This window comes from Bubalus bubalis, chromosome 2, assembly GCF_019923935.1.
Source record: "Bubalus bubalis isolate 160015118507 breed Murrah chromosome 2, NDDB_SH_1, whole genome shotgun sequence".
In the NCBI taxonomy this organism is placed as follows: domain Eukaryota; kingdom Metazoa; phylum Chordata; class Mammalia; order Artiodactyla; family Bovidae; genus Bubalus; species Bubalus bubalis.
In genome coordinates, this window is record NC_059158.1 from 22,327,928 (window position 1) to 22,354,777 (window position 26,850).

The window sequence follows — 26,850 nt, forward strand, 5'->3', positions numbered from 1 at the left end:
AGCCAGCAAACTCCACTTCTGGGTATATATTCAAAAGAATTGAAAATAGAGTCTCAAAGAGATATTTGCACCCATATTCATAGCAGCATTATTCACAATAGCCAAGAGGTAGAATGAACCTAAATATCCTTAGAAGGATAAATGGATGAATAAAATGTGGTATGTACCATGGAATATTATCGTCTTAAATAAAAGAAAGAAATAGACCTTGAGGACATTATTCAAAGTGAAATAAGCCAGTCACAAAAAGACAAATACTTTGTGTCCATTGACCCAAGTGTTCAGTTCAGTTCAATTCAGTTGCTCAGTTGTGTGGGTCTCTTTGCGACCCCATGTACTGCAGCACACCAAGCTTCCCTGTCCATCACCAACTCCCAGAGTTCACTCAAACTTATGTTCATCAAGTTGGTGATGCCATCCAACCATCGCATCCTCTGTCATCCCCTTCTTTTCCCGTCATCAATCTTTCCCAACATCAGGGTCTTTCCAAATGAGTCAGTTTTTCACATCAGGCGGTCAAAGTATTGGGAGTTTCAGCTTCAGCATCAGTCCTTCCAATGAATATTCAGGACTGATTTGCTTTAGGATAGACTGGACGGATCTCCTTGCTGTCCAAGGGACTCTTAAGAGTCTTCTCCAACACCACAGTTCAAAAGCATTGATTCCTCAGTGCTCAGCTTTGTTCATAGTCCAACTCTCACATCCATACTTGACTACCGAGAAAACCATAGCTTTGACCAGATGGACCTTTGTTGGCTAAGTAATGTCTCTGCTTTTTAATAAGCTATCTAGATTGGTCATAATTTTTTTTCCAAGGAGCAAAGGTCTTTTAATTTCATGGCTGCAATCACCATCTGCAGTGATTTTGTAGCCCCCCAAAATAAAAGTCTGCCATTGTTTCCACTGTTTCCCTGTCTATTTGCCATGAAGTGATGGGACCAGATGCCATATCTTAGTTTTCTGAATGTTGAGTTTTAAGCCAACTTTTTCACTCTCCTCTTTCACTGTCATCAAGAGGCTCTTTATTTCTCCAAAGATACATAGTCCAGATATATGTGTTTAAAGGAAGCAGCACGTCACCATTACCCCTCAGAATTCAGTTCAGTTCAGTTCTGTTCAGTCGCTCAGTCGTGTCCGACTCTTTGCGACCCCATGAATCGCAGCACGCCAGGCCTCCCTGTCCATCACCAACTCCCGGAGTTCACTCAGACTCACGTCCATTGAGTCAGTGATGCCATCCAGCCATCCCATCCTCTGTCGTCTCCTTCTCCTCCTGCCGCCAATCCCTCCCAGCATCAGAGTCTTTTCCAAGGAGTCAGAATTAGGAAAACAATATTATCCTTTAAGGAAGGATAATATTTACACCACTGGCATGGTCAAGCAGACATTCCTATCTTTGTACAGGTGCACATTGTACATTAAAGAGGGCCCTGTCAGACAGGGACTATGTTATGTTCAAATTTTCTTGTGCAGCCTTAAAAACTTAAATTCTATTCCATCATAGAGTATATGAAATAATCAAATTCATAGAAACAAGTAGAATGGTGATTACCATTTTAGGGGAGGGAGGTAAAAACGACAGTTGTTTAATGGGTACAGAATTTCAATTTTGCAAGATAAGGGTTCTAGAGATCTGTTCCACAGCAATATGAATATCCCTAAAACTACCAAACAGTACATTTATAATGGTTAAGACTCTTTTTTTACAATAAATAAATAAATATTCATTAAAAAAACCAGTTGGCTATAAATGTATGGGATGATTTCTGGATTCTCAATTGCATTATATGTCCGTCTTTATGCCATTACCATATCATGTTGGTTACTATAGCTTTATACTAAGTTTTGAATTGAGGAAGTCTGAGTTCTCCGCCTTTGTTCTTCTTTTTCAAGATTTTTGTATGTTCATATTGCAATTTGGTATGAATTTTAAGAATGGCTTTTTCTTTTCTGTAAAAAAAGTTGTTGGAATTTTGATAGAAATGAAATTGAATCTGTAGATCACTTTGGATAGTATTAACATCTTAACAGTATTAAGTCTTCCTATTTAGGAACTTGGAATCTCTTTCCACTTATTTGAGTCTTCTTTAATTTCTGTCAGCAATGTTTTGTAGATTTCAGTGTACAAGTCTCTCATTTCATTGGTTAAATCCATTCGTGGGTATTTTATTCCTTATGTGCTATTATAATTGAAGTTGCTTTCATAATTTTCTTTTCAGTTTGTTCATTGCTGATATAGAAACACAACTGATTTTGTATGTTGATCTTATACTCTGCAACTTTGCTGAATTCATCTATCAGTTGTAGTTTTCTTGTGATCATGTCATGATATTGCCATCTGTAAACAGAGACAGTATTACTTCTATACTTTCCATTTGAATGACTTTGATTATTTTTCTTGTCTAATTGCTTGAGAATGATGTTAGCTGTAGTTTTTTCTATAAATGTTCTTTATCATACTGAAGAAGGGCATGATATTTTAAGTGGTGAAATACAGTTTGCTTCTCACCTCATGTTCCATGAAATGGAGATATCTGTAATAAAAATGTATGAAGTTGGGTTAAAATAGGAATACTGTCATTTCAAGTGCTACCTTTTTATATAATTTATAAGAAATTGAAGGATACTAGAGCTGATGAGTTAACTGACTTCTCTAGTAAATTTCATAGAGAAATCAGACTTGTACTATGGCTTTCCTAGGAACCCTCTGACGGTGGACCACACTCATCTCATTTACAGTCAGACCTCCATATCTGCAGGTTCTGCAGCCATGGATTATAACAACTCCATATTAAAAATATTCAGAAAAAATATTCCAGAAAGTTCCAAACAGGAAAACTTGAATTTACCATGCACCACCAACTATTTACATAGCATTTATGCTGTACTAAGTATTTAATCAAGAGAGGATTTAAAAGTATAAAAGAGAATGTGTGTAGGCTATAAGCGAATAATTATGCCACTTTATATGAGACTCAAGTATCCATGGATTTGGCATCTGTTGGTGGTCCTGGAACACCATGCATACAAAGAAACAACTCATCAATAGGCCTGTGTTGTAGTGGTTATAGTTTGGTCACATTTGGACCTACTTTCTATATTGGGTATTCCACATTTTTTTTAAGTATCTTTTTTTATTTCATCTGGAGTTATCCATAATTTAGTTGAATTTTTAACTTCACTTTAAAAATCTTAGACTTGCTTTATGCTAGTCAATATTGGTTAGGTCAATCATATGAAATCAGTTACTAGGATGAAGCTTATCATTCTAAGAATAGCTTAGTCAAACCTTCACTTATTGATACTTTAACTTTTAATTTCTTGTCAAATTATGGAATGCTTCACAAATTTGCGTGTCATCCTTGAGCAAGAGCCATGCGAATCATGTTCAACTTTAGTATGTGTGCTGCCAAAGCGAGCACCATTCTGCATTATTTATTCACATTTTAAAAGCCAAACAAGTCAGGCACTCATTCCCGATTACCTTGCAAACAATTTTTAGCTAGTATGCAATCATGTGTTTTCTAAACTTTTTGGATATAATTAACATCTTTTTCTGAAACAGAAAGCAGGGAATCATGAGTAATACAAACAACTATTTTTACAAGGGAAGTCTCAGAGTAAATGAATACTTCCAATATTTCACCTATCTTCTGAGTTTCAAAGTTTTCAAATATCTACAGGCTTTAATTTTTAAATAAACCAGCTTTCTTTTCACCCGCCTAGTCTCTTACATTTTGACTATTTCAGGATAAAAATCAATGATCAAGCAAGTAGAGTCATGAGTGGTCATAATGACAGAAATACATTACCATGCATATAAGAATCTTCAATAGCTGTCATTAGTCTTGGGATCTGGGATATGTATAGTCTTCTCCTGAGAGATAAGGAAATCCTGGAATATGGTGTTCCTGAGCAGAATCAGTCATTTGACTGGAATATAAGCAACATAAGGTATAAGTTTATTTTACTAGTGTAAAAAAATTAAATTTTAATTTTAATTCTATCCTATTCCATTTTATTTTTATACTTTTACTGCCATGGCTCCAGAACTGCATTCCTTGGTACATAAAAAGCACTCATGATATACTTGATGGAAGAATGGTGATTAAAAATACCCTAAATGTCTAGGGGGAAAAAAAGTGGATAAATGAAATAGGCTATATCTATCCTGTGTACTTATTTGCAACATTTCATTCTAAGGAAAAAGATTGTGTTTACACGGAAGGAGCCCAAGATACATTAGGTTTAAAAAAAAAGTCAGAGAATGGTATACTTCCTATGACTTCATTTCTGTTAAAACAAAATATTTATATATTATATATACATGAATTCAGAGAAAATAGGAGTGTACAAAATATAATAAAATATTGTTGGTGGTTAGATTTGGAGGAGAAGAAAGGTGTAACTTTCATATTTTATTCAGGAGTTAAAACGGCACTCAGTTTTGACTAGGAAACAAAACAATAATTATTAGATGCCGGCGAAGGTGTGATTGTGCCTAATTTACAAAGGAAATGTTTGAGAACTAATTCATGACTTTTGAACACGGAGAGACCATGTTCAATATAAAATAAATAGATCTATATTAAAACCCATAAATTTATATATATTTATAGATCCATAAAATCCATAAATCTATATATCGTTAATTTCTTATAAATAATATCCATAGATCTATATTAAAATCAATAAAAATCCAATCGATCTATATTAAACATCTATATAAAATATCTTTGCAGACAGCAGTGTGCAGTGGTAAAGAATCCTCTTGCCACTGTAGGAAACTCTAGTGACGCGGATTCCACCCCTGGGTGGGGAAGATCCCCTAGAATAACAACCCGCTCCAGTATTCTTGCCTGGAAAACACTATGGATACAAGGAGCCTGGAGGGCTGCAGTCCATGGGGTCCCAAAGAGCTGGACAGGACTGAACCACTGAGCACACACACGAGCACTAACGTGAGCCACAGGTGAGTGGGCTTGGCAGGGAGTGCTGCAGGAAGTATTCACGGCCGGGCCTCTCTGTCTGGGAAGAAGCGGAAGAGCAGCCAAGAGAAACAGGCGGGGCACCGGACCACGCCCACTTTCTTCTCCAAAACCAAGGGGAAGGGAATTATCTGAGTCCCAAATCTCGCTATTTTAACATTTCCTCGTGCTGTCTCGGAAAAACCAACATCTTGTACTCTCCCGTCGGTATTTAATCCTTCGCCCCAAATCTCGTGACTTCCAAAAATATCGCGATGTTTCAGCTTTTACTATTTTTCGTTAGCAGTCCTTGTGAGAAATTTTTTAAAGTCCGTTTTTAACACTGTGTTGGTAAATTACATACGCATATTGCTCTTCTCAATATATTTTGTTATAGAAATTAGAGGATGGGAAAGAAAAGGAATGTGTCAGAAGTGGGATTCGAACCCACGCCTCCATACGGAGACCAGAATCCCCAAGGTGGGGAAGCTTCGCTTGAGTCTGGCGCCTTAGACCACTCGGCCATCCTGACACCTCGTCGAAAACAGAAAGATTTTCCACTAAAATAGATCAGCGTCTGTGTGACGTATAGCCCAGGAAGAAGTTAACTTCCGGATCGAGATTAAAAGGCCATCCGTGGCTTGAAAAGGAAAACAGCTTATGTTTCTGGAGGGAAGGAAAGAAAGAACCGAACGACGTTTTAGCCCAAGTCGCTTGGTAGGTTTTCCAGCCTCTCATCTTTACCGAAACCTTGAGCGTGGTTTTTGCCCCAGACTTATTTTTGAAGACAGTGAGGAACAATAAAAATCCAACAAAAGCCCCAGATATTATGGCATAGACCATTTTATTGTCTCTGATTCCTTTTCGTCCCCAGATATGCCTTGCCACTGGAGAAGTGTTTGTTTGGGGCTCCGAAAGTGACGGCCGAGGAACAGCCTTGGAAAGTCCTCGTAGGGCGACAACTCCCGCCGATGCAAGACTTGATGAGACCAGTTTCTACGCAAGAGCTTGACCTGTTCCAGGTCCGGAGAAACTCAGTGTGACACGCTTGCTTCCCGACCTTCCTGGTCACTCTCAGATATTCCTGATTGAAAGTCTCCGTGGCGTCCATTGCCAGGTAGTAGATAAAATGGCGATTTTTAAAAGGGATGGAGGGGTGAAAATAAGGGGAACGTGCCACACTTTCTGACTCAGACTTTTTCAGCTCTTTCTCAGCTTTGTGCAAAGTAATATGAGCTTTGAGTCTGGAAGGTCACATATTTTAATGAAACCTTGAAGGGCAAACAGTAAGAAATTATTCTTCCAACTAGGCTGAAAGCTAAATATTTTCAGATGTCCATAATTATTACCTTAAATTCTACAAGTGGAGTCACTAGATCTTTATCCAGCTTAACTTTATATTGGAGTATAGTTGATTTACAATGTTTTGTTAGTTTCAGGTGTACAACTCAGTGATTCAGTTACATGTATACATATATCCATTCTTAAAGTTTATCCAGTTTTAAAAGCTTTCAATACACACTGCCCACCTACCTCCTCAAAATTTTGAAGCAATTTAGTCATGTCTCGGAGAAGGCAATGGCACTCCACTCCAGTACTGTTGCCTGGAAAATCCCATGGACGGAGGAGCCTAGTAGGCTGCAGTCCATTGGTTCGCTAGGAGTCGGACACGACTGAGCGACTTCACTTTCACTATCATGCATTGGAGAAGGAAATGGCAAGCCACTCCGGCGTTCTTGCCTGGAGAATCCCAGGGACGGGGGAGCCTGGTAGGCTGCCGTCTCTGGGGTCGCACAGTCGGACACGACTGAAGCGACTTAGCAGCAGCAGCAGCAGAGTCATGTCTGACTCTTTGCGACCCCATGGACTGTAACCCGCCAGGTTCCTCTGTCCATGGTTTTTGAGGCAAGAATACTGAAAAGTGAAGTCTCTCAGTCGTAGACTCTAGCCTACCAGGCTTCTCCGTCCATGGGATTTCCCAGGCAAGAGTACTGGAATGTGTTGCCAGTGGGCTGCAATTTCCTTCTACAGAAAATCTTCTCGACCCAGGGACCGAACCCTAGTCTCCCACATTACAGAAGATAACCCAAAGATGACCAACAGAATACTATGATTAAACGGTTAACAACAAAACATTTTGCTGGGTGACACACTTTTATTAGTGAGGTTCAATATTCATGTTTCAAGGATTTTTCTATTCTTCTCTAAATTGCTTACCCAGCCTTTGAGGTGTTCATCCTTCCTTGAATTGTGAAACTCATTTTATGAAAAATAAACCCTTCTGATAGTCTTTATTTACTAAGAACCCAAGAAGAAATTTCTTTTACTAACAAGAATCCTATTAAGTCCCTTAAACACTACTTTCCATGTATAGAAACTATAGATATAAAACTCTGGTTTTATAGTGAGCTATAAATTTTACAAGGTTCTCATGTCAGTCTTTAAAAACCAAACTGTGGCCCACATTTAATGTCCTTATAATGTTACCATGCTAACATTTACTTTTATTCCTGGTCATTTTTTAGTTCCATCTCTTTCTTCCTTTATGGAATATTAAACTCCTGATATTTTGATTTTATGCTTTAAATGATTTGAAGTACTTTCTGGAATAGGTAAGGTATAATTAAATATGTAAACAATTTTACAATTTATTAACAATGCTTACTGTGCAACAGATCTTCCCAGAGGCCAGTGTACATTTTTTGAAAACACCTGAATGAAGGATTTTGAAAGGCCTCAAAATTTAAAAGGGTGGGGCTTCCCTAGTAGTCTAGTAGTTAAGACTCTGCTTCTACTGTGTAGGGCACAGGTTCCATCCCTGACAGGGGAACTAAGATCCCACATGCCTCGGGGCTCAACAACAAAAATTTTCAAGAGTGAAGGAGACTAAAAAAAGATGACTGTGTTTGCTTATACCAATTTAAAGAATAGGATTTAATTTTCCACCTTGAAATTAATCTCTTGCCTGTTTTATGTGGAAATGTACTTGGGGCAATACTGTCATATTTAAGTATTGTTTGCACAATGTAAAATCTAAGGTATTAATGCTTTATTAATATTCTAGCAAAGTCAGTTCACCTAGAATAATCTACACTGGTTTGACTGAACCTTCTCATTATTCTTTACAAAGACTTCTCAAAGAAATTACTGGGTTAAAGGAGGTGCAAGAGTGTAGTGATTTAATTGCATAATCAAGTCAAAATTTATTGCAGGGCCATGTTAGTTTGTACTAACCTCTCAACCTCAAGAAAAAGTGCCCTAAGGAAGAAATGCAGATCTAGGCTTTCCGTTTCTCCTGACCACCATGGTTGGCACTGAGGTCTCCTGAAAGCACAGTGTTTCACTTACCCACATCCCACTATTTCATGTTATTTTTTTCTCCTCTTAATTGACTTTATTAATTTTTCCAAGGACAGAGTCAGGTTCTCTTGTACTCTCAACAGTCAAGTTCATCTGGGGCACCTAACACTGTTTAACTTTTTTTTGAATCAATGAATTGTTGTCATGCATTTGTGAAGAAGCAACCCACAAATCATTGGTACACTAAGAATCTTTCTAGTTTTGCTGGAAGATGTGTGATTTCCATCCATACTTTGGTCACAATCACTGATGAAGATGTTAACAAATGAATCTATTTACTATATGCTAGCTCTTGCTCTTACTTTCTTAGTGCTTTTAAATGTTGCCTTTAAGGCAACTGTCACGTGCATTCTCTCATCTTGTCAACTGCGTATCCTAGATGGCAGTTTCCTTTCATTCTCTGAAACTTTCCCTTCTAGGCCTTGTCTGCTCTTGGGGAAGATGCTCTTCTGTACCCACCAGATCAGTATCAGAAAAAACAAGAGCAGCTGAAGACAAACACAATTTTCCTGAGGCAACAAAAAAAGAAAAGAATGAGTGGTTGAAGTACCACTCAACTTCAAATGTAATATGTAATTAACAACTTCAAATGTTCTGAGGAAAGGACCAGAGAGGAACCAAAAGAACTGGACCCCATGTTTGCATAAAGGGGTCCATATTGTGACCTGATGAATTCAAATGCTTACCTTCCTGCAGATCATTTGCAAAGTTCATTTAACTTCATTCAAAATGACAGGTTAAAAAATGTTCTTTTTAATACCTCTAAACCCACCACCCATAAGAATCATAAGATAAACAGTACAAAACACATCAATTCACACCGTGCTTCTCTACCCTGTCCTCCACGTGGCCCACTGGTAACCACAAACCTTTTGTCCACATCATAGAAAGGGTACTGTAAAGTATACAGTCTTTCTGAGACATTTCCCCATTCAGCATTTTTAGTAATATTCAGTCTTGTAGTATATCCCAGTTCAAATTGGAAGTAGCTTTGCTGAATCCAAAGAGGTTGCTTACCGCTGCTCCAGCTGCTGCTGTTAATAAAAATTCATTAAGATGCTGCTCCTATTAGCACTGAGTCTACTGGAGATAAAGCAGACCCAGTGTGAGACCTTTTGTTAGCCTGGAGACAGCTCCGTCAGTCAAGCAGCAAGGATCAGGGAATCTTTCCTAGGGGCACATTTTCTTGGGACTGGTACCAAACAAGGTGCCCTCTTTATGGGCTCTTATTCTTCCTCCTTGTCCCAATGGACTATATTAAGTGAAACTGAAATGCGATTCTGACTGGGTCTCTTTACGCAGTTTTCCAGTTGCGAATTCTTGAATCTAGAATAGACAGACTTACTGTTAAAGGCAGGTATCCCAGGTCAACAGACTGGCATCCCAAGGCCTCAGTCTCTACCTTTCCATGCAGAAAAGCATAATCCATAGATATTGTGAGGCAGGATATGATGTACATGGACATGTATTTCACCTCGGTCTGAATCCTGGCCCTGTTGCTTCATAACTGTACAACTTGGATAAATCACTACCCTCTCTATGCTTCAATTTTCTTGTGTAAAATAAAGGCAACAGTATCCACTTTATCTTGTAGGGTTGTTAAGAGCATTAAATAAGCCATTGTACACAAAGCACTTCAAACTATGTGCTAAGCACTGCTCTATATCTGTGTAGTAGTATTTTATATACATAATAATATATATGTTAGCACATGTATTTATATCTATTGAGACTATTCAGCAAAAGCTAACCTAGCCTCATGGAAGCCCCTCTCTGTAGCTCCTGGTTATTTCTCTTAAAACCTTTGAATAAATACATGTATCAGGACATATCACCAATGCATGATCTTCAGCCATGAACCACAATGTTGGGTACAAGACTAAGACCACAAAATCTTGTCGTCTTGAGGTCATGTCCAAAAGCAGAAAAGATCGAAAACCTCCTGGAAAAGAGCTGTCCTCTCAGCGTAGTTTTCCCCCTCAGAATGTGGTGACCTCCATGACCCTAAGGGCTTAGGTCGCTGCTTCTGAGGTGGGAAGCAAGCTCTGGGCGCTCTGATCTATACCAAGCATCGCTGCACACCCACTGTCAGTTATAATAAGGACTTGAGAGAACACTTTCCCAGAGAAGTGACAGGATTCGCCAATACAAAGCTATAGGCTATGGCAGTCCAACACTACTTTCCAAGCACCAGTAGAAAGTAGTGACATGGTACTGTTTTATCATCCAGTTGAAAGTAAAATATTGACCAGAATGAGATTCTCAACCCATAGAGGAAATCAACACCATTAACCATGCCTCCTCCTCCAATATCTATGAACCCAGTCCTACCAAGACCCAGAAAACAACAACAGTGTAAACAACATCCATACTCACTTTATTTTTAAACAGAGGAGCATGTACCCAAAGAAAGAGAAGACTAAGAACCATCATGGGGGCTTACGCTAGTGATCTGTCTTGACCTTCTGACCTCAGAATGCCTCGTGACCCAATGGCCATGGGGATGGAATAGCCCCTTGATGTACACACATTGGAAAGGTAAACTCCCCCTTCCCTTGAAATAGAAGGGAAAAATGGAGACAAGTCAATGAATCCCCCGGAATATTGTCCCAGAACCCTTCCAGGGATAGGGTATGACTGACCATCAGTCCACAAATGGAAGTGGGAGGGGAGGTAGGAACAATGAGTGGTGCTGAGCAGAAAATAATCCCGGATGATGTGCATCCAGGACCAGGATACACTTTTCATTAGAATGAAGGGAGCTGACAAAGCCCTCAAAAAGATAGAGGCAAAGAGCACATTGGTTAGAACATTATCTCCTAACAGAGGTGGGGCTATTTCCCACCATTACAGTAAAATAACTGTAACTAATCAAAACACATACAGGCCTCTTTAATGGAGTTAATAAAACTACAACAGATTGAGAATCAGGGGTAGAGGTACTAATCCCAAAGGAAAAACTGGGACAAAGGGATCCATGCTGACAGGACTTTATAGCTCAGCTGTGGGTTCTCAGAAAGAAGCGCTGGTTCAGAAATGACAGCAAATACCCATGATCACTATATGGGGCTGAGCCCAGGTGAAAGTATCTTGAATGGCTCTCCTAACCCAAGATTATCCATATTCTTTATCTCCTCCAGTAATGTGTAAGACCAAGAAGTGTGGAACACTGGAGGTGGACATCTGGTTTTTATTTCTGGGCAATCTCGATAACTTATTACATCTCACAATTTTCGTGGGAAGGGAGGGGATGGCAGAGAACACAGACATCCTGTCTTGCACTGCAGGGCACAGAAAGTAGTAAGAACATCCAGCTGTGATGGGCAGGAAGTGGCAAGGCAACAAGATGCCTCATGCCTGGGGTGGGAGTACGGCCAGCAGCCCTTCTGGCCTGAGTTCACCTCCTCAAGGGGAGGTCTCCATGGAATGACCATGATTCCCAACATGGCCAGAAAACCCATCGATGCCACTCATGGGGCAGATGATCAGAGGAGCTGCGCTCTTCCCTCCAGAGTAACTCAGGCTGAAGTAGGGCCGGACAGGCCCACAGAAGGTAGCATGAGAGAAAGTAAAGGTGTGACATCTCTCTGTCACGTTGTAGAAAGAGACCTCACCAGCATCATAGTCCAAGAAAATCCCCACCCGTTGGAGAGGGGTCCGCAGGGGGAGGGCAGTCATTGGGGAGGTAAGAGCCCAGTATTCTTTCCCATACCACAAGGACACTGCCCAGAATCCATTCTGGGGGGCCGAGGTTACCCCGCCTTTTCTGCACACTGAGTCTTCACAGACACCTATGGTCCACTTGGCTTTATCTCCCACCTCTACCTCCCAATAGTGTCTCCCAGCGATGAAGCATGGAGAGCCCAAGACACAGGGAAACAGATTGAACCGCTCAGGGTTGTCGGGCAGGTCCTGCTGGAGGTAACTGTACCGCACTTGCCGCAGGTTATCAGAGAGGATCAGGCTGGGGTAGGCTGTGTCTGGGTCCAGAGTCACATCCACTGCAGAGAAACACAGGGGCAGAGGAGGATTAGCCGAGCACCAGGACAGCCCACTCTGAACACCCAGCTTTTCTCCTATCCCTGAGAAGAGAGTAAGAGCTCTCCAGCAAAGACACATTCGTTTTATACATTCAAGTCCACCCTGAAGCAGACATTCCCAAAATTACTGTTTGGCTTAGCTAGTTATCTCATTTAGCTAGGATATATTGGAAGTACTGAAATTTTTACCTCCACTTGCTTTTCCACATTTTAAACCACAATATCCGTTATAAGCTGAATTTAAGGTTTTCTTAAGTGTATGTCCAACCCCTTAATCCAAAAGCCTCAGGGGCCGGAACTTTACAGTATTTAGACAGACATGGTGTGGTGTAGCACTCTACAACCAACACTAACAGATCTGCTGTGAAACATACAGATATTCATATTATGTCAGATAAAGACACTAAATAGTGCCACATGCATCTGACAATCATGTGGTGGTTTCCAGTTTTAAAATCACTGACATATTCTCTCACTTGTTCTTCATATCTTGTTCAGAGGGAAGATTCCCTAACATTCTCTCTCTGAACCATAGTTCAGGTAGGCTGACTGTCTCCCACAAAAGGCTCATGACAACTGGTGGAGGTGACCAAGAACCTCAGAGGCATGGTTCTTGGTTCAACAATCTGTTGACAACAGTTGCCCATTTATTCCCTCATGTCATGGGTAGACCTCATACCTCCAACCAGACATTTAACTCCAAGGGTAGGTCAGTGCCTTATGCTCTTTGGTTCCCTCTACTGTACCCTGTGCAATATTAGGAAATGTAAGACATAAGCAACATATTCAATCTTGAAAGAATTAAATATGGATCACAACCAGGGGACATTAATGAAAGAAGACCTGCTGTTTGTAGAGTCCCTCTGTTCATGATAAAGAAGGAAATGGCAACTTGTTCCAGTATTCTTGCCTGGAGAATCCCGTGGATGGAAGAGCCCAGCGAGCCCCAGTCCATGGGGTCGCAAAGAGCTGGACATGACTGAGCAACTAACACACATGTTGTTTGTCCATGAAGAAGATCCCATGGAACAGAAGGTGGTCAAGTGAATACAAACCTCAGATGAGTTTGGGATCATAGATTTAGCCACTCTGTGAACCTCAGGTGAAGGTGATTGTCAAGGGGAGGGAGAGTTTCAGCTCTAGATCTGAGACATAGAGAAGGGATGACGGCAAATTTTTCCTAGACTTTCCCTAGCTCTCAGAATAAGAGGCAAGTTCAATCTTTTTGGAAGGATGCTTTTCGTAAACCACACACTGCCCGAGGCTGGCTGGGCACAGCAGTGGACCAGAGTACCAGCAGTGGCAGTGCGCTCATTTTTGGAAAGCGTAGTTTCAACTCTATCATCCTTCCTAGCACCTGAATTCAATTTCCTCATATTTCAAAGGTCCATGTTTTCAGATCTGAGGCATTTGAGGAAGCAAATATTACAAACACATAGAAATAAATTTTTGTGATTATTATCATTTTTTAAAAAATAAATGTAACCTAAAGAATTCAAATTAAGGCACTTTCCAAAATCATTCACAATAGTAGTTAGGTTGATAAGGATTTTTACTCCTTTTTCCAAATGGTTTTGTCTCCTATCACCCACCTGAGTATAACTGGGCCTCTCTCAATTCTGAAAAAAAAACAAAAGAGAAAAGAAGTTATGGAAGTTATCTGAGATTTGTAGGAAGTACCCAACAGAAGGAGCTTTAGGAGTCATCATAAAGCAATGGTTTCCATTAGAACCCCTGCTGTCAGTCCTGCATTCATTTCTTCATACAGCGTTAAGATTCCATCTTCCAGCCAAAAGCTCAAAGGGAAGAGGGGTTGGGAACTTTGAGCATAAAGATAACACAAGCTTGACACTGGAAGCATATGGGGTCAAACTGAGGCAAGATTAAGGATTCCACTCCTCAGTGGGTCAGCTGGCTCTGCAGTGAGAGACACGGTTCTAAGTCCACATCATACATAACTCTTGGATTCATAAGCTACCTGTTCTAGGGGATGTATGGTTCAAGTGACACCCACTACCAAGCTGGGGCAAACTACACCATTTGCATTTACAGTTGACAAAGCATTTTCACAGGTATGTTCTCAATGGGCTACTTAAGTGCAGAAGAGCAGGAAAAATAAAGGAGAGTCAGATCAAGGAATGTCGTGTCTGAGCTAACCACTTTTGGTATTAAGTGTTGTTTCTCCCTGTTCTGCTTGTGAGCATTCCCTAAATCCATGTTGCCAGATGTGAAAAAGTATGTATCTGAAAAGATGCCATGCAAATAAAGTTTTAGCACATATAGAAAATTATAAAAATGATGGGGACTTGTAATTTATAGTAAATATGAAAAGTGATTAAGTACATATAAGGGTTTCAGATTCTATCAAGCTGCCTAGGAATTTCAGCATTTTGTACACAGCCATATGGGCTAAGGCTTCCCTGATGGCTCAGTGGTAAAGAATCCACCAGTAGTGCAGGAGCCACAGGTTCAGTCCCTGGGTGGGGAAGATCCCCTGGAGGAGGGCATAGCAACCCACTCTTGCCCTGAGAACCCCAGGGACAGAGAGGCCTGGCAGGCAACAGTCCATTGGATCACAAAGAGTCAGATATGACTGAAGTGACTTAGCATGCATGCATGTGTGTTATATGCTTACAAGTTACCATGAGCAGAAGATTTTATATTTGAAGAGTGCCCCTTAAATACCTAGAATACTTTGTTTAATAAATATACATGAAGGCTCCATTCTAGAACGCTTCAGAAATTGTAAGTAAACCTAATCCTTACAGCCTTGTGAGGTAAAAGCTATTACCTTCCTCATTTTACAAATGAGGAAAATACAGTGTAGAATGCTTATCAGGTGGCAGAGGTGGGCCCAGAACCCAGGCAGCCAGACTCCTGAATCCCTGTTCCTACCCAGGTTCCTGCCCTCGAGGTGTTGCCTCAACCAGTGATGCTCAATTCTTCCTCCTCCTGGTCAGTACCAGTGCCCACATGCAGCAGAAACTCAATAAATTATAACTACAAATACTAGCTCAAATGGAATATAGCTAGAATAGTTTCTCTTGATTCTCTTTCTCAATTAAAAATAATTTTTAAATAACCAAATTAATTCTGCATTAATTGTTGGATTGTATATTTTCCTCTTCCATTAATGTAGATTGAGAAATGAGTGTATTTAGTTAAAAGACTTCAAATTGAAACAAGAGGCTATTAACTGAAAAAATTAACAAAGCCAAAAAAAAGATGTGAAATATTAGGGGAAGCCAGCCATTTCCCATTTTCCCATACTCTGGTGCAGATGTTTATCTTTCCAGGAAACTTCAACATCAAAAGTCCATTAAGTAGATAAATTTACCTTGGATTTTCTCCATATCTGACTGCATTTTTTCTATGGGGAGAAAAGAAGATATTCAGTTTGCATTCCATTATCTAGCTGGAAAACACTTCCTCTCAGGCAATACAGTTATTCAGAGCATAAACCCTCAGAGATCCCTCTTCTCACATTACCTGTGAACTGCTTCAGACTCTCAGTCAAGAACAGACACTTCTGAGCAAAAATGTGGATTTTCTCTTGCAGGTCTGGAGGTGTGATCCAGGGTTCAGGAATCCTGATTCTTTCAGCCCTACGTTTAAAAAAATCCATGAGTGAATCCCCCCCCTCCCACCCAAACTTCTTTCAGGGTCTAGGACAAAGCCTGGGCTAAACTGGCCAGTCAGTGGATTGGTGGACAGTCTTTAATAGCAGCCAGTAGAGCCCTTTTCCTATTCTCTTCCTAGACTGTGATCCTCTGGACCAGAATAGGGGAGTCATCTTACCTTCATATTCTCCCACAGCATTAGCTTCTGGCTTTTCAAATGGCATATGCCCTCAGAAAGATTCACTGAATTAAACTGAATATAAGCCTGACCTTGCCAGAAAGCACTAGATTCCATGATCAAGTCCTTGATATTCATGGCAGGCAATGGCCCATAACCCTCAGGTTCCCAAATACGGCAAGAGTGACATTTTCAGACAGACAGGTACTCTCTGGACAATATCCAGTTGCCTACCACCCCCTCAAAGGGTCTCTGGCAAACACTGACTGCTAATTACACACCCAATATCCCTTCTCTCACCTTCCAAATTTTACTGGGTTCATGCCTGCCTAGTCTGAATGTGACTAACCTCTGGCCAATGAGAGCTAACAAGTATCTTGCATGAATTTGAGAAGTCTGCTTAAAAAGGAATGGAATGTGACTTATCTCTTTCCTGCTGGTTAGCATTCTAGGAAGTTTCTTGGGCTGTAAGAATGAGGAGCATAGCTTATGTATGGCAGAAGAGTAAATGGAGAGAAACCTGAGAGTCTGATGATAATCACTGGAGCCACCAAACCAGCCCTGGGCTAGCTATCTGCACATTTCTTTAATGGTGGCAAAATGTTTTAGTTATGTTTAAGTCAAGTCAAAGATTAAGTCAAAACTTTTTCAGAGTCAAACCCGAACTTAACATTCAAAGATGCTAGAACCTAAAGGATCTATCTCTGTGTTAGTTCAGAACTAGACTGACACCAAAAAGTAAAAGCAGCAAGTGAGGGCAGTATTTGTTAGGGCCGGTTGGCAGGGACTAGTACCAGTTCTAGCTCAATACCATCCCATCTCAGCAGCCCTCAAAAAGCTCAGCTCTATCAATAATTCTATTCACATGGCCCTTCCAGCCCATCTCCTCCTCAAATGCTCTCTCACAATCAAGCTGCGCTTCCTCTGAAGGGTTTTCACCCTTCAGGGTTTTACTTAGCTTCAAAGTTCAGTTTCCTCAAAGTCAGGCTTTACCCCAGTAGGCATTCCTACAACAAACATTATATTCCCCAAGGTCTATCCCATCTGTCCTTGCCATCTAACACTGAAAACAATTTAATTGTGGCTTTTTGCCCATTCTGGGCTTTTCCCACTTGGTCATGTTCCAACTTCCAGGTAGCTCTTCCTCACTGTCCATCTGATGATACAGTAGAGAAATAATAAAAACAAGAGCCAGAATCCAGGTAACTCATGACTCATTTCTGAGCTGGTCACACTTTTCTTAGCCTGTATTTTCCCCATTACAGAAAAAAGAGAGCCAGAAACAAAGACAGAGATAACAAAAGAGAAAGGATTCTGAAACAAAAACTATAAAATACCCTTGCACTTTGCCCGAGGCCCTGTGCTTCCACCCTCTCCACAGACGTGTCCTCATAGACTACCAGCACCCTCTCAAGTGGGCCCCCACTTCACTCCTCACCCTCAGTATTTGTCAATAATTCCTTAGTTTTACTGAGAAGAGCTGCAGTCCATCTAGTTCTTTGCACACTAGTGACTCAGTTCGGGGACAGACAGGATATGTGTCAAATTTGGTAAGATGTCCTCAGGCTCTGGGCTCCTTCCAGAGTTTCTAAGTATGAGGGAAAGTCTACTCAGGCTTGATTTAGCACTGGGGAAAGAGAAAACTGTACCTGCTCAATGTGTCCCCGATGTCCTACAAGAGAAAGGAAAATGAAAACCATGAGAAATCATTTATAATGTCAGTTTTCTCTCACAGATGTTTGTTAGAAACTGAGCTACAGGCTGGCCCTCCTGGGCGAAACCAGGGAGACAAGGAGCACACACTGCGTAAAACCTGGGCAGAGGAAACTGGGATACACACTATTTGCTATTCCAGCACCTTCCTGCATTCCCATCCTGCACGCTGGTCAAAGATCTCAAGATTTCAAATCTACTAACTCAAGCATCTCACTCTTGGACCACAACTGCCTACCTGCCTGCCCAGCTTGCTTTCTTTGACCTATTATTGTGTGTGTGTGTGCGCTAAGTTGCTTCAGTCGTGTCTGACTCTTTGTGACCCTATGGAGTGTACCCTACCAGGCTCCCCTATCCATGGAATTCTCCAGGCAAGACTACTGAGGTGGGTTGCCATTTCCTCCTCCAGGGGATCTTCCCAACCCAGGGATCGAACCCATGTCTCCTGCACAGGCAGGCTGATTCTTTACCGCTGAGCTACCAGGGAAGACCCCGATATTGCCTTAATACAGGCTAATTATTTTAAAAATATCTCTCCACTTGGGTTTCCCAGGTATTGCCCCATGATTAAATTCAAGCTTACATTATGTCTCCTTCTAAAGATACTTGATATTTACTTTCTTTATTGGTGGTATGTTATAGCTACTATTTTTCCTTTTGTAATTAAAAAGTAATCTCAAATGACATTTTGAAATTAACATTCCAGCCCTTATCGAACTCCCTCTCAGATTTAGCATCTGTAGATAATTATTGTCTAAATTACCTTTCACTATGATAGCTGCCAAATGATCATTTTCTTGCCTCAAAATTCCTTGTACATTACTTAGTCGACAGTCTACTGGAAGGAAGAATTTTCCCTTATTTATTATTAGTATGGACCTATCAATTCCTACTTTATTCAATGGGTTATAACTCATCACTATTCTTAATTATTTTGGTGCTCAAAAAATCTGAGACTTGGTCAGAGAATCTGTCACTTTTTTCCTATCTCTTCTCATCCCATTCTCCCCATTATTATCTGGTTTATCATTCCAGTGTTTCCCTTGCAAATACCTGCAGATACATGTATTTTCTAATTATCTTTTCTTTCTTACACAAAAAGCATAATCTATATTTTGCACTTTGATTTTTTTCACTTCCTAATACATTATAGAAACGCCTCTATATCAGTTATACCATAGGTATCTTCCTTTTTCTTTTTTTATAGTTGCATAACATTCCTCTGTGTGTGTGTTCATACATTAAAATACAGTTAGGCAACAGTGGCCATCTTGCCCTGTTCCTGACCTTAGTGCGAATGCTCCCGTTCTCCACATTAAGATTCAGTTTACTTTTCAAATGACTTCTACCATGACCACTCTCCCCCATGGAGTCCACAACTTGCCCCCTTCTTTCTCTACTTTTCTTGATCATCCAGTTTTGATTTCATGGTCCATGTGTTCAGAAATATTCTCACAAATACCTTAAAAAATTAAGCAAACCCATGGTTACCACTGGGTAGAAAGGGATGAGGAGTGACTGTTTAATGGGTACGAGGTCTCCTTCTGAGATGATGAATGTGTTCTGGAACTATACAGCTGTGATGATGGCATAACGTTAAGTTTACTAAATGTACCAAGTTGTACACTTTGAAATGGTTAAAATGGTTAATTTATGTTATGTATGTTTTATAATAATCAAAAAGCCAGAACAGGGGGAGTTCCCTGACCAGTTCAGTGGTTAGGATTTTGTGGTTTCACTGCCATGTGCCCAGGTTCAATCCCTGGTCAAGGAACTAAGATCCTATAAATAGTGTGGCAAGGCCAAAAACAAAAAAAACCTCTCACATCTTGCAAAGCCCTAATCCTGGATGATCCCAACTACCAGCTTTCCCTAGGCCTGGAACCAGAACAGTCACAATCATAGAATGAAAAGCTGGGATGGGAAAAAGTCACACAACTGGACAAATTCTGATATAAACTGACGTTCACTGACCAAGTAACTCAACTACGTCTTGCAAACCAATTTGCTTTCCCATACTCTGAAACAGTAATTTCAGAACTTTCCCACAATCCTCAAACTCATTTTCTCTAACCCCTGCTCCATGGCAGCAAAAGAGGATAGAAGCCAAGACGTTTTTGCTACCAATCCTCACAACCTGCTGCATCTACCTGTCCCCACCCTCCTTTCTTCTTATACAACAGAGGATACTTCAAAGCTAAGTCCCTTCTACATGCTTCAGTACCCTTCCTTCTGCCTTCTCAGAAACAGTGCATCAGAGATGAGTTCATCCTTAGAGCTTCAGTAAATTTTCTTCACCTGAATCTTTACAACAGATGCTCCTCTCCACATTTTTTTAAAAGATATGTTTAACTGGTTTCTTTAAGCATCCTCTCCCCATAAAGCCCCACAATTCGACCTCATCTCCAAGTATTTTCTTTATATCTCTTTCATAGCCTTATTTATTGAAATAGTCATTTACTCTCACATCTTCCATTCACTCTGTCACTACAACTTCTCCTCATGTGGCTCTTGCCCAGACTGCTCCACTCGGGCAGCTCTATACAAAGTTTATCAAGGATGCTCATGTTTTTAAACCAAATGGATCTCAGCCTTCATATTATTTCACCTCAACTGCATTAGCCTCTGTTGTCCACTCCCCCCTTCCAGAAACATTCTTCCTCCCTGATCACATATTGCCTCTCTGGTAAACTGTTCCCCCTGCAAGCTCTTCCTTCTCTCTCTAGCTATTAAATATTGGTGTTCATTAAAGCTCAAGATTAAGCCTTCTCTTTTTAATCTGAAGTAGGAGTTGGTGAACTTTTTCTAAGAAAAAGGCCATACAGTCTCTGGCACAACTACTCAACTCTGGTGCAACAGATAATACAAAACAAATAAATGGGCGTGGCTATGTTCTAATAAAAATGTATGGACAATGAAGCTTGAACTGTATGCAATTTCACATATCACAAAATAACAAACGTTCTTCTGATTTTTCTTCCCCAACTATTCAAAACTAAAAAGCACAATGAGCTCGCAGGACACAGGTGGTGGGCCATAGTTTCTTGACCCTAAACCCATCAGCCCCTTTTTAATGGCAACACTGATGATATTTGTTTGTTCACTTCTTTATCATATGATCTCGACATCAGAATTTAAATTTCAGGAGAGCTTATTTATCCACTTAATTCCACTGCTTGACCCAGAACAGAAAATTCATATGCACTGAATGAACAAACAACAGACAAACAGTCAGCTCATTTCCTGTGGTCTTGCTGGGCTGGGTCTACTGCAGCTTTATCACCCATACAACCAAGATTAAATCCCAAGACTGCTTGGGCTGACCACTTCTTGTGGTACTTGTTATTTTGTGGTTGTCATAGTGCACACATACATGTTACAATTATAGGATACTGGGGTGAGGATAATCTTTAAATGACATGTGGGCCAAATTCCTCATTACATGAGTAACTGAGTTCACTGAGGCCCAGAGAGGTCAAGAGCCTTGCCTGTGATCAGACTTCTTATCAGTGCAGGACAGGCTTGAGCAGGACAGGTCTTCCTTTTGACCTTTCCACTACATGGTGCAACTGACTGACCCAAGTTGGGCCAACCAGGGCCTCTATTGACATTTCCCTTCCAACATGCCCTTGCTACAATCAGAGTTTCAACAAGGGAGTAGGGGGCCCTGGATACTGCTTGGCAGAGCAGGAGCTGTCTTGGCAGGGGGCTTTCCGTCTTACCTGCAGGAGCTCCCTGGTGGGTTGCTGCTGCTTCTCTTCCAGCTGGGCAATCAGGTTGCTGAGGTGGGAGATGTTGCAAGAGAACTGAGTGATGGCACCATTGATACTGTTGTAGATGGCCAAGTCTAGCTCCTCAAGACGGGCCAAAAGGCGATACTCATGCTCCTTCAAGGAGTGATACAGCTGCTCAAACTCCCAAACAATCTTCTCCCTCTCCATCTGGGTCAGGCTCTGTGTAGACCACAGGGAAGGGCAGTGAAGAGAGGAAAGGCTGCTTCTAGAGCCCTTCACATTTCTCCCCTGTCTATCTACCCCAAGACCTCATTATTTCATCCCAGTATACTAAAACAAGCATCTTGTTCACTCACTTATTCTTTTCCAGTCTTTATTGACTGGATATACAATGGCAGAGAACTGAATTACCCCAGTGATAATCAAGGCAGTCTGGAAAAAAAAAAAAAAAAAAGCCACAGTCTCTGCTCTCAAGGAACTCAGTCAAGTGAGAGTCAGGTTCATGTGAAACATGTCATCATGGCTAGATAAGCAAAAGTAGGGTGACAGCATTCAGTAAAAGTTGATACAGTTCCCAGAAGCAGTGTTCACAAAGTCTTGAAGGATGACTAGAAGTTCACTTTATGGTCAAAGAACGGGAGAGCTTTCCAGGCAGAAGAAATGCCATGGACCAAAGAATGGAAAGGCAAATGATGGGGTCTGGCTGGAGCACATGAGTGCTTGTGAAGACGGCAGATAAAGTAAGAGATGAGAAGCCTGGCAGGACTTCACTGCAAGTGGGAGCCACGAAAGACTGTCAGAGAAGTCACATGATCAGATGGGTGCCCTGTGGAGGATGGTTTGGAACATACAAGCAAAACTTCTACAATGCTCACATAATAACCTTGATTAGTTTCCTTAAACCTTTCACATGTAATCCATTCCCTCTATCTGGCCTTCTGTCTCACTGGCTTTGAGCATAATTCTCTACTGGCACAGTTTGTTTGCCGAAGGTTGTCTGTCCTTCCTTCTCCACCACTTGTCCCACTGAGGGACTCCACAAAAGCTTATTTCGGAATAAAGGGTCAGCAAACTCCCGTGTTTACTCCCTTGGAGTAAAATTTTATTGGGAAACAGATCCACTCATGTAAATGGTGTCTTTAGCTGCTTTTGAGCTACGGCAAGGGAGCTGACTGGTTGTGATAGAGATATGGGCCACAAAGCCAAAAATATTTACTCTCTAGTCCTTTACAGGGAGAAGGCGATGGCACCCCACTCCAGTACTCTTGCCTGGAAAATTCCATGGACGGAGGAGCCTGGTAGGCTGCAGTCCATGGGGTCATGAAAAGTCGGACACTTACTGAGCGACTTCACTTTCACTTTTCACTTTCATGCATTGGAGGAGGAAATGGCAACCCACTTTAGTGTTCTTGCCTGGAGAATCCCAGGGCTGCCATCTGTGGAGTTGCACAGAGTAGGACATGACTGAAGCGACTTAGCAGCAGCAGCAGCAGTCCTTACAGAAAGGTAAGGGACTATTTTTTCCAGAACAACCACCCTCTCCCCCAAATATCCTTACCACAAAGGCCTTGGGAAACTAGGAGAAGGGAACAAAGAGAAAAGTTCAGAATAGAATCATTGCCAAGAAAAAGAACATTCCAGCAAGAAGCAACAGTCAAGTTTATGGAAAGCCACTGTCAGCATCTGTCTGTAGAACAATACAAAAGGCCACTAACCAACACCCAAGAATTTCACCTGGATCAACCCTGATCTGCACAAAGCTAGCAGATTAAACTTTTGCTAGGTCATATCTCCAGGGGTTTTAAAGTTGACTATTCCATCCTTTTCCCCCCAAATGTGGGAGCCCTTGGTTCTCCAGGTGAATTCCCAACTGCCATGTAAGGTTGTTCCACCCGTACCTATTAAGTTCTGGGTGATCTGACTGCACAAGGTTAAGGGAAGTTTACAAGTCTTACAATATAAAAGAGTGACCAACAGAACTGATATTATCTGTGAATTCCCAGGAACCTCACCAAGAGTTCAGCTCGCGCCTGCTCTCCCTGTGCCCTTCGCCTCTTCTTTAAGTCTTTCACTCTTTTTAGGTGGTCCAGCTGGTTCTGGATTTGCTCCTGAAAAAGCAAAAACAGGTATACAGTTCAAGATAAGGCAGGTCTTAGCACCAGTGTGACTCTTCTGCTTATCACCTGTGCAACCCACTTTCATGATGCCAAGTTCTTGGTGACAGCCTGTCCTTGGATCACACTGCCATCACCGTGGCACCACATCTCTCCTTTGGTAGTTTGTATCTTTAAGTTTGTATCTTAAATGGTGGGTTACCTACCTGCCTTTGGAAGGATACCACATGGCTTAGTCGAAAGGTGAATGGACTGGAAGGCTTTAGTTGTCGAGCTTTCAGGGACGGGTAGGGAGAGAAAAGGACTTAACTTCTCCTATTTTCCCCTGGTGTGACATGAGCCAACACCACCTTCTCAACCTACTAGAGTATTCAGTGTGAGTAAAATCATAATTTTGAAAGCACCATAAATGTTCAGTGAATAACTTTGCATGAACGTACTCACATTTACACATGTACATAATTGTGTGCATGTTCTTGCAGTCCTCAAACACAGATTATGTGCACGCCTTGAATGTTGTCTTACAACTGTTTTATATTTAATACTTTATTCCCGTGTTATTGTTGAGCTGTGCCTATCTGTTGGTTCACAAGGGGATCCACACAGCATTTTATTTCACTCAGTCTTCATAAGTCTTATCTCCTATGAGTCTCACAGTGGTTAAATGACTTAGGCAGTAAGGAACTTGTTCTTTTCCGGGAGGTTCTAGAAGAGGACGGAGCACAGGGAAGTGCTGGGGGAAAGGAGAGGTGATGGGCATCTATTTGATGTGAATACAGCCAGGCAACGTCCGACTGTGTTTTGTCTGAGATCATCTAGGAGCCAACAGGAATGCGAGCCTCTCTGAAGCTTGTCGCTGCGTACGTGCTTTTACAGTTATCTTATATACAGTCAAGAGGGGTCTCCATGGGCCGTCATGTAAAATGTGCCCGTGAGAGGGTAAACACAGAGGCACATAACGCAATGAGGGTGGGGAGACTTCTGGCTTCATCAACAGCTACAGGTTTTCCTCCCAAATCTCAGTGCCGAGGCTCTGGAGCGGACAGAGGAAATGACGGCTGTGAACCACACGTCCGGCTCAGCCATTTTCTAGGCGGAAAAAAGGAAGCCCCTTTGCCTCTCTCCTCCCTTTGTCCGACTCGCGCTCCGGCCCCTCCCCGGCCCGCGCGCCCGGCCCTCACCTTGAAGCCCTCCACCGCCTCCTCGAGCGGCAGCACGCTGTGGCCGCGGTGCTCGCGGGAGCGGTCGCACACCACGCAGATGGGCATCTGGTCCTCCTCGCAGTACAGCTTCAGGGGCTCGCGGTGTTTCTCGCACACGCCCATCTCGCCTCCGGGCCCCGACGGCCGCTCGGTGCGCAACTGCTTCACCAGCTGGGTCACGTTGGCCAGGTGCCGGTTGGGCCGCATGTGCCGCTGCGGGAAGGTCTCCCGGCACTGCGGGCACGACACATTGGTCTCCGCCGCGCCCCAGCAGCGGGCGAGGCAGGCGCAACAGATGTTGTGGCCGCAGTCGAGCATCATGGGCTCCACAAAGTACTGCAGGCACACGGGGCAAGTGGTCTCCTGCTGTAAGCACTCGGCCACGCTCCCGGAGGCCATGGCGCGGGCCCGCGGGGGCGAACGGGCATGGGCCCCGGTGCTCAGCCCAGCGCGGAGCCCAACTCGACTGCGCTCCCTCCTGTCCGCTGTTTCTGGGCGGTGCGGAAAGGCCAGCCGGGCTGACGGAGGGCGACGCCTCCCGGGCCGATCCCAGACGCGTCCGCGCGCTGGAACCGCGGGGTGGCCGGGCCTCTCCCTGAGCCGCTGCGCCCGGCGGAGGGAGTATGGAGATACCGCGGCCCCACCGAGCCCAGCGACTATGCGAAGGGACAGCAAGATCGCCGCCGATCGGACTCCCGGAGCCCGGCGCTCAAAACGCGCAGGACAACGTGGCCTCGTCGGAGCGGATCCCAGCGGCCGCGCAGGCCCCACCCCTGCGCGAGCGGAAGGGGCGGCTCGGGGGCGGGGCTTGGGCCGGACCTCCTGCGTGAGGCTGGAAATTCCGGCCTCAGGCCTGGACGGTTTCTTTCTCTGGGAACCCGGGAGGCCTCGCCGCCAGCGCGGGGGCGGAATGCGCGGACGGAAGCTCCTTGGCTACGGGGTCCTAGAGGCAGGCGGTGTCCGCGGCGTGCGGCGGGGTCAGTATAACCCCTGCCTGCCCGCTCCGGGCGCCCCCGCCGAGCCTTGGGCCTTGGACCTGGATCCCGGGTCTTTTGTTGGGTTTCCTCTCTGGTGCCCAGGCCTCTGCCGCGGCGAGAGAAAGCTAGCTTTGTGTTGGTGTGGGAAGAAGAGACATCTGGCTTCCCCGGTAGGCCAGAGGGCTGGGAGTAGCCGACTCAGTCCCACCCAGCCTGTGAGGAACTTTATCAAACAACCCCATTGACAGGCGCTCGCCGTTCTGTTTCGTAAAAGAAAGGCTTAATTATTAGATGAAAACATTCTGTCACAGAAACAGGCAAGCCCAGTTCTGCTACTTCCTACTGTGCCTAAGCAAAGTGGTCTACCATTCTGAGCTTCAGTTTCCACTCTGGTGAAATGGGAGTAATTATACCCCAGCGAAGAGGGAGACTTCGTACAACTTTTTAACCCTAAGGAGGTTTACCATTAAAATAAAAAAATACCCACTGCCTAGAACTTAATAGAACTTAAACATGCTTGCTCATTAATAAAATACCTACTGCCTAGAGCTGTAGTGAATAGAACTAAACAGGCTTGCTCCTTCCCAAAGTATAGGGGGAATGATAATCCACAGGCTGTTTTCATTATCCAACAAACTTGGAAAATTTTTGCGTTGTTCGCCCATCCCTACTTTCGTGTTTCCTGTTTTCCTTTGCTACTTTCTCGATATTGTCCTTTATCCTCTAAATTTAATTGAATTTGGACAGCCTTGCCTGTCTGTGTTTATTTTAATTTCCATTATTATATTTTGAACTAAGTGATTTCAACAATGTCAGTTTACAAATCTTTTTTAAATTAGTTAGTAACTGGTTGAATGTTACCTATTCCTCCAGTTTCCTTGTTTATACGCTTTTTCTGTAGCCTATTTACACAATGTTTCAAAGAAACTGAGATCAGATACTTCA

General features: G+C 42.6%; 1 protein-coding gene, 2 long non-coding RNA genes, 1 other non-coding gene and 1 pseudogene across 4 annotated transcripts; 1 reads left to right on the forward strand and 4 right to left on the reverse strand.

Moving 5' to 3' along the window:
- Positions 1-999: 999 nt before the first annotated feature.
- Positions 1,000-5,548, reverse strand: LOC112579710. Its single transcript, XR_006544721.2, has 2 exons — positions 3,813-5,548; positions 1,000-2,534 (listed from the first exon to the last, which is right to left on the reverse strand). It is a non-coding gene; the product is annotated as an uncharacterized LOC112579710 (long non-coding RNA).
- On the reverse strand, positions 3,326-3,422 carry LOC112583063 (annotated as a pseudogene).
- TRNAL-CAA lies at positions 5,394-5,499 on the reverse strand. The gene is made up of 2 exons: positions 5,462-5,499; positions 5,394-5,439 (listed from the first exon to the last, which is right to left on the reverse strand). It is a non-coding gene; the product is annotated as a tRNA-Leu (tRNA).
- Positions 5,549-9,913, forward strand: LOC102414615. Its single transcript, XR_328291.3, has 3 exons — positions 5,549-5,684; positions 5,842-6,084; positions 8,747-9,913. It is a non-coding gene; the product is annotated as an uncharacterized LOC102414615 (long non-coding RNA).
- A 770-nt stretch (positions 9,914-10,683) lies between these two features.
- On the reverse strand, positions 10,684-25,713 carry TRIM27 (tripartite motif containing 27). The gene is made up of 8 exons (XM_006066864.4): positions 24,908-25,713; positions 23,625-23,720; positions 21,601-21,831; positions 17,815-17,837; positions 15,857-15,972; positions 15,705-15,737; positions 13,960-13,986; positions 10,684-12,328 (listed from the first exon to the last, which is right to left on the reverse strand). Exons 1-8 carry the CDS (start codon positions 25,325-25,327, stop codon positions 11,733-11,735), a joined length of 1,542 nt encoding a protein of 513 aa, XP_006066926.1. The 5' UTR covers positions 25,328-25,713; the 3' UTR covers positions 10,684-11,732.
- Between the last annotated feature and the right edge of the window lie 1,137 nt (positions 25,714-26,850).

Bases quoted from the DNA above. Each gene is read 5' to 3' on its own strand.
- TRIM27 (XM_006066864.4), bottom strand. From the start codon at position 25,327: ATGGCCTCCGGGAGCGTGGCCGAGTGCTTACAGCAGGAGACCACTTGC. The intron at 15,738-15,856 runs GTAATGTGAGAA...TTCTCCCCATAG, and splicing joins GAGTCTGAAGCAGTTCACAG to AAAAAATGCAGTCAGATATG. The intron at 13,987-15,704 runs GTAAATTTATCT...TTTTTTTTTCAG, and splicing joins AGATATGGAGAAAATCCAAG to AATTGAGAGAGGCCCAGTTA.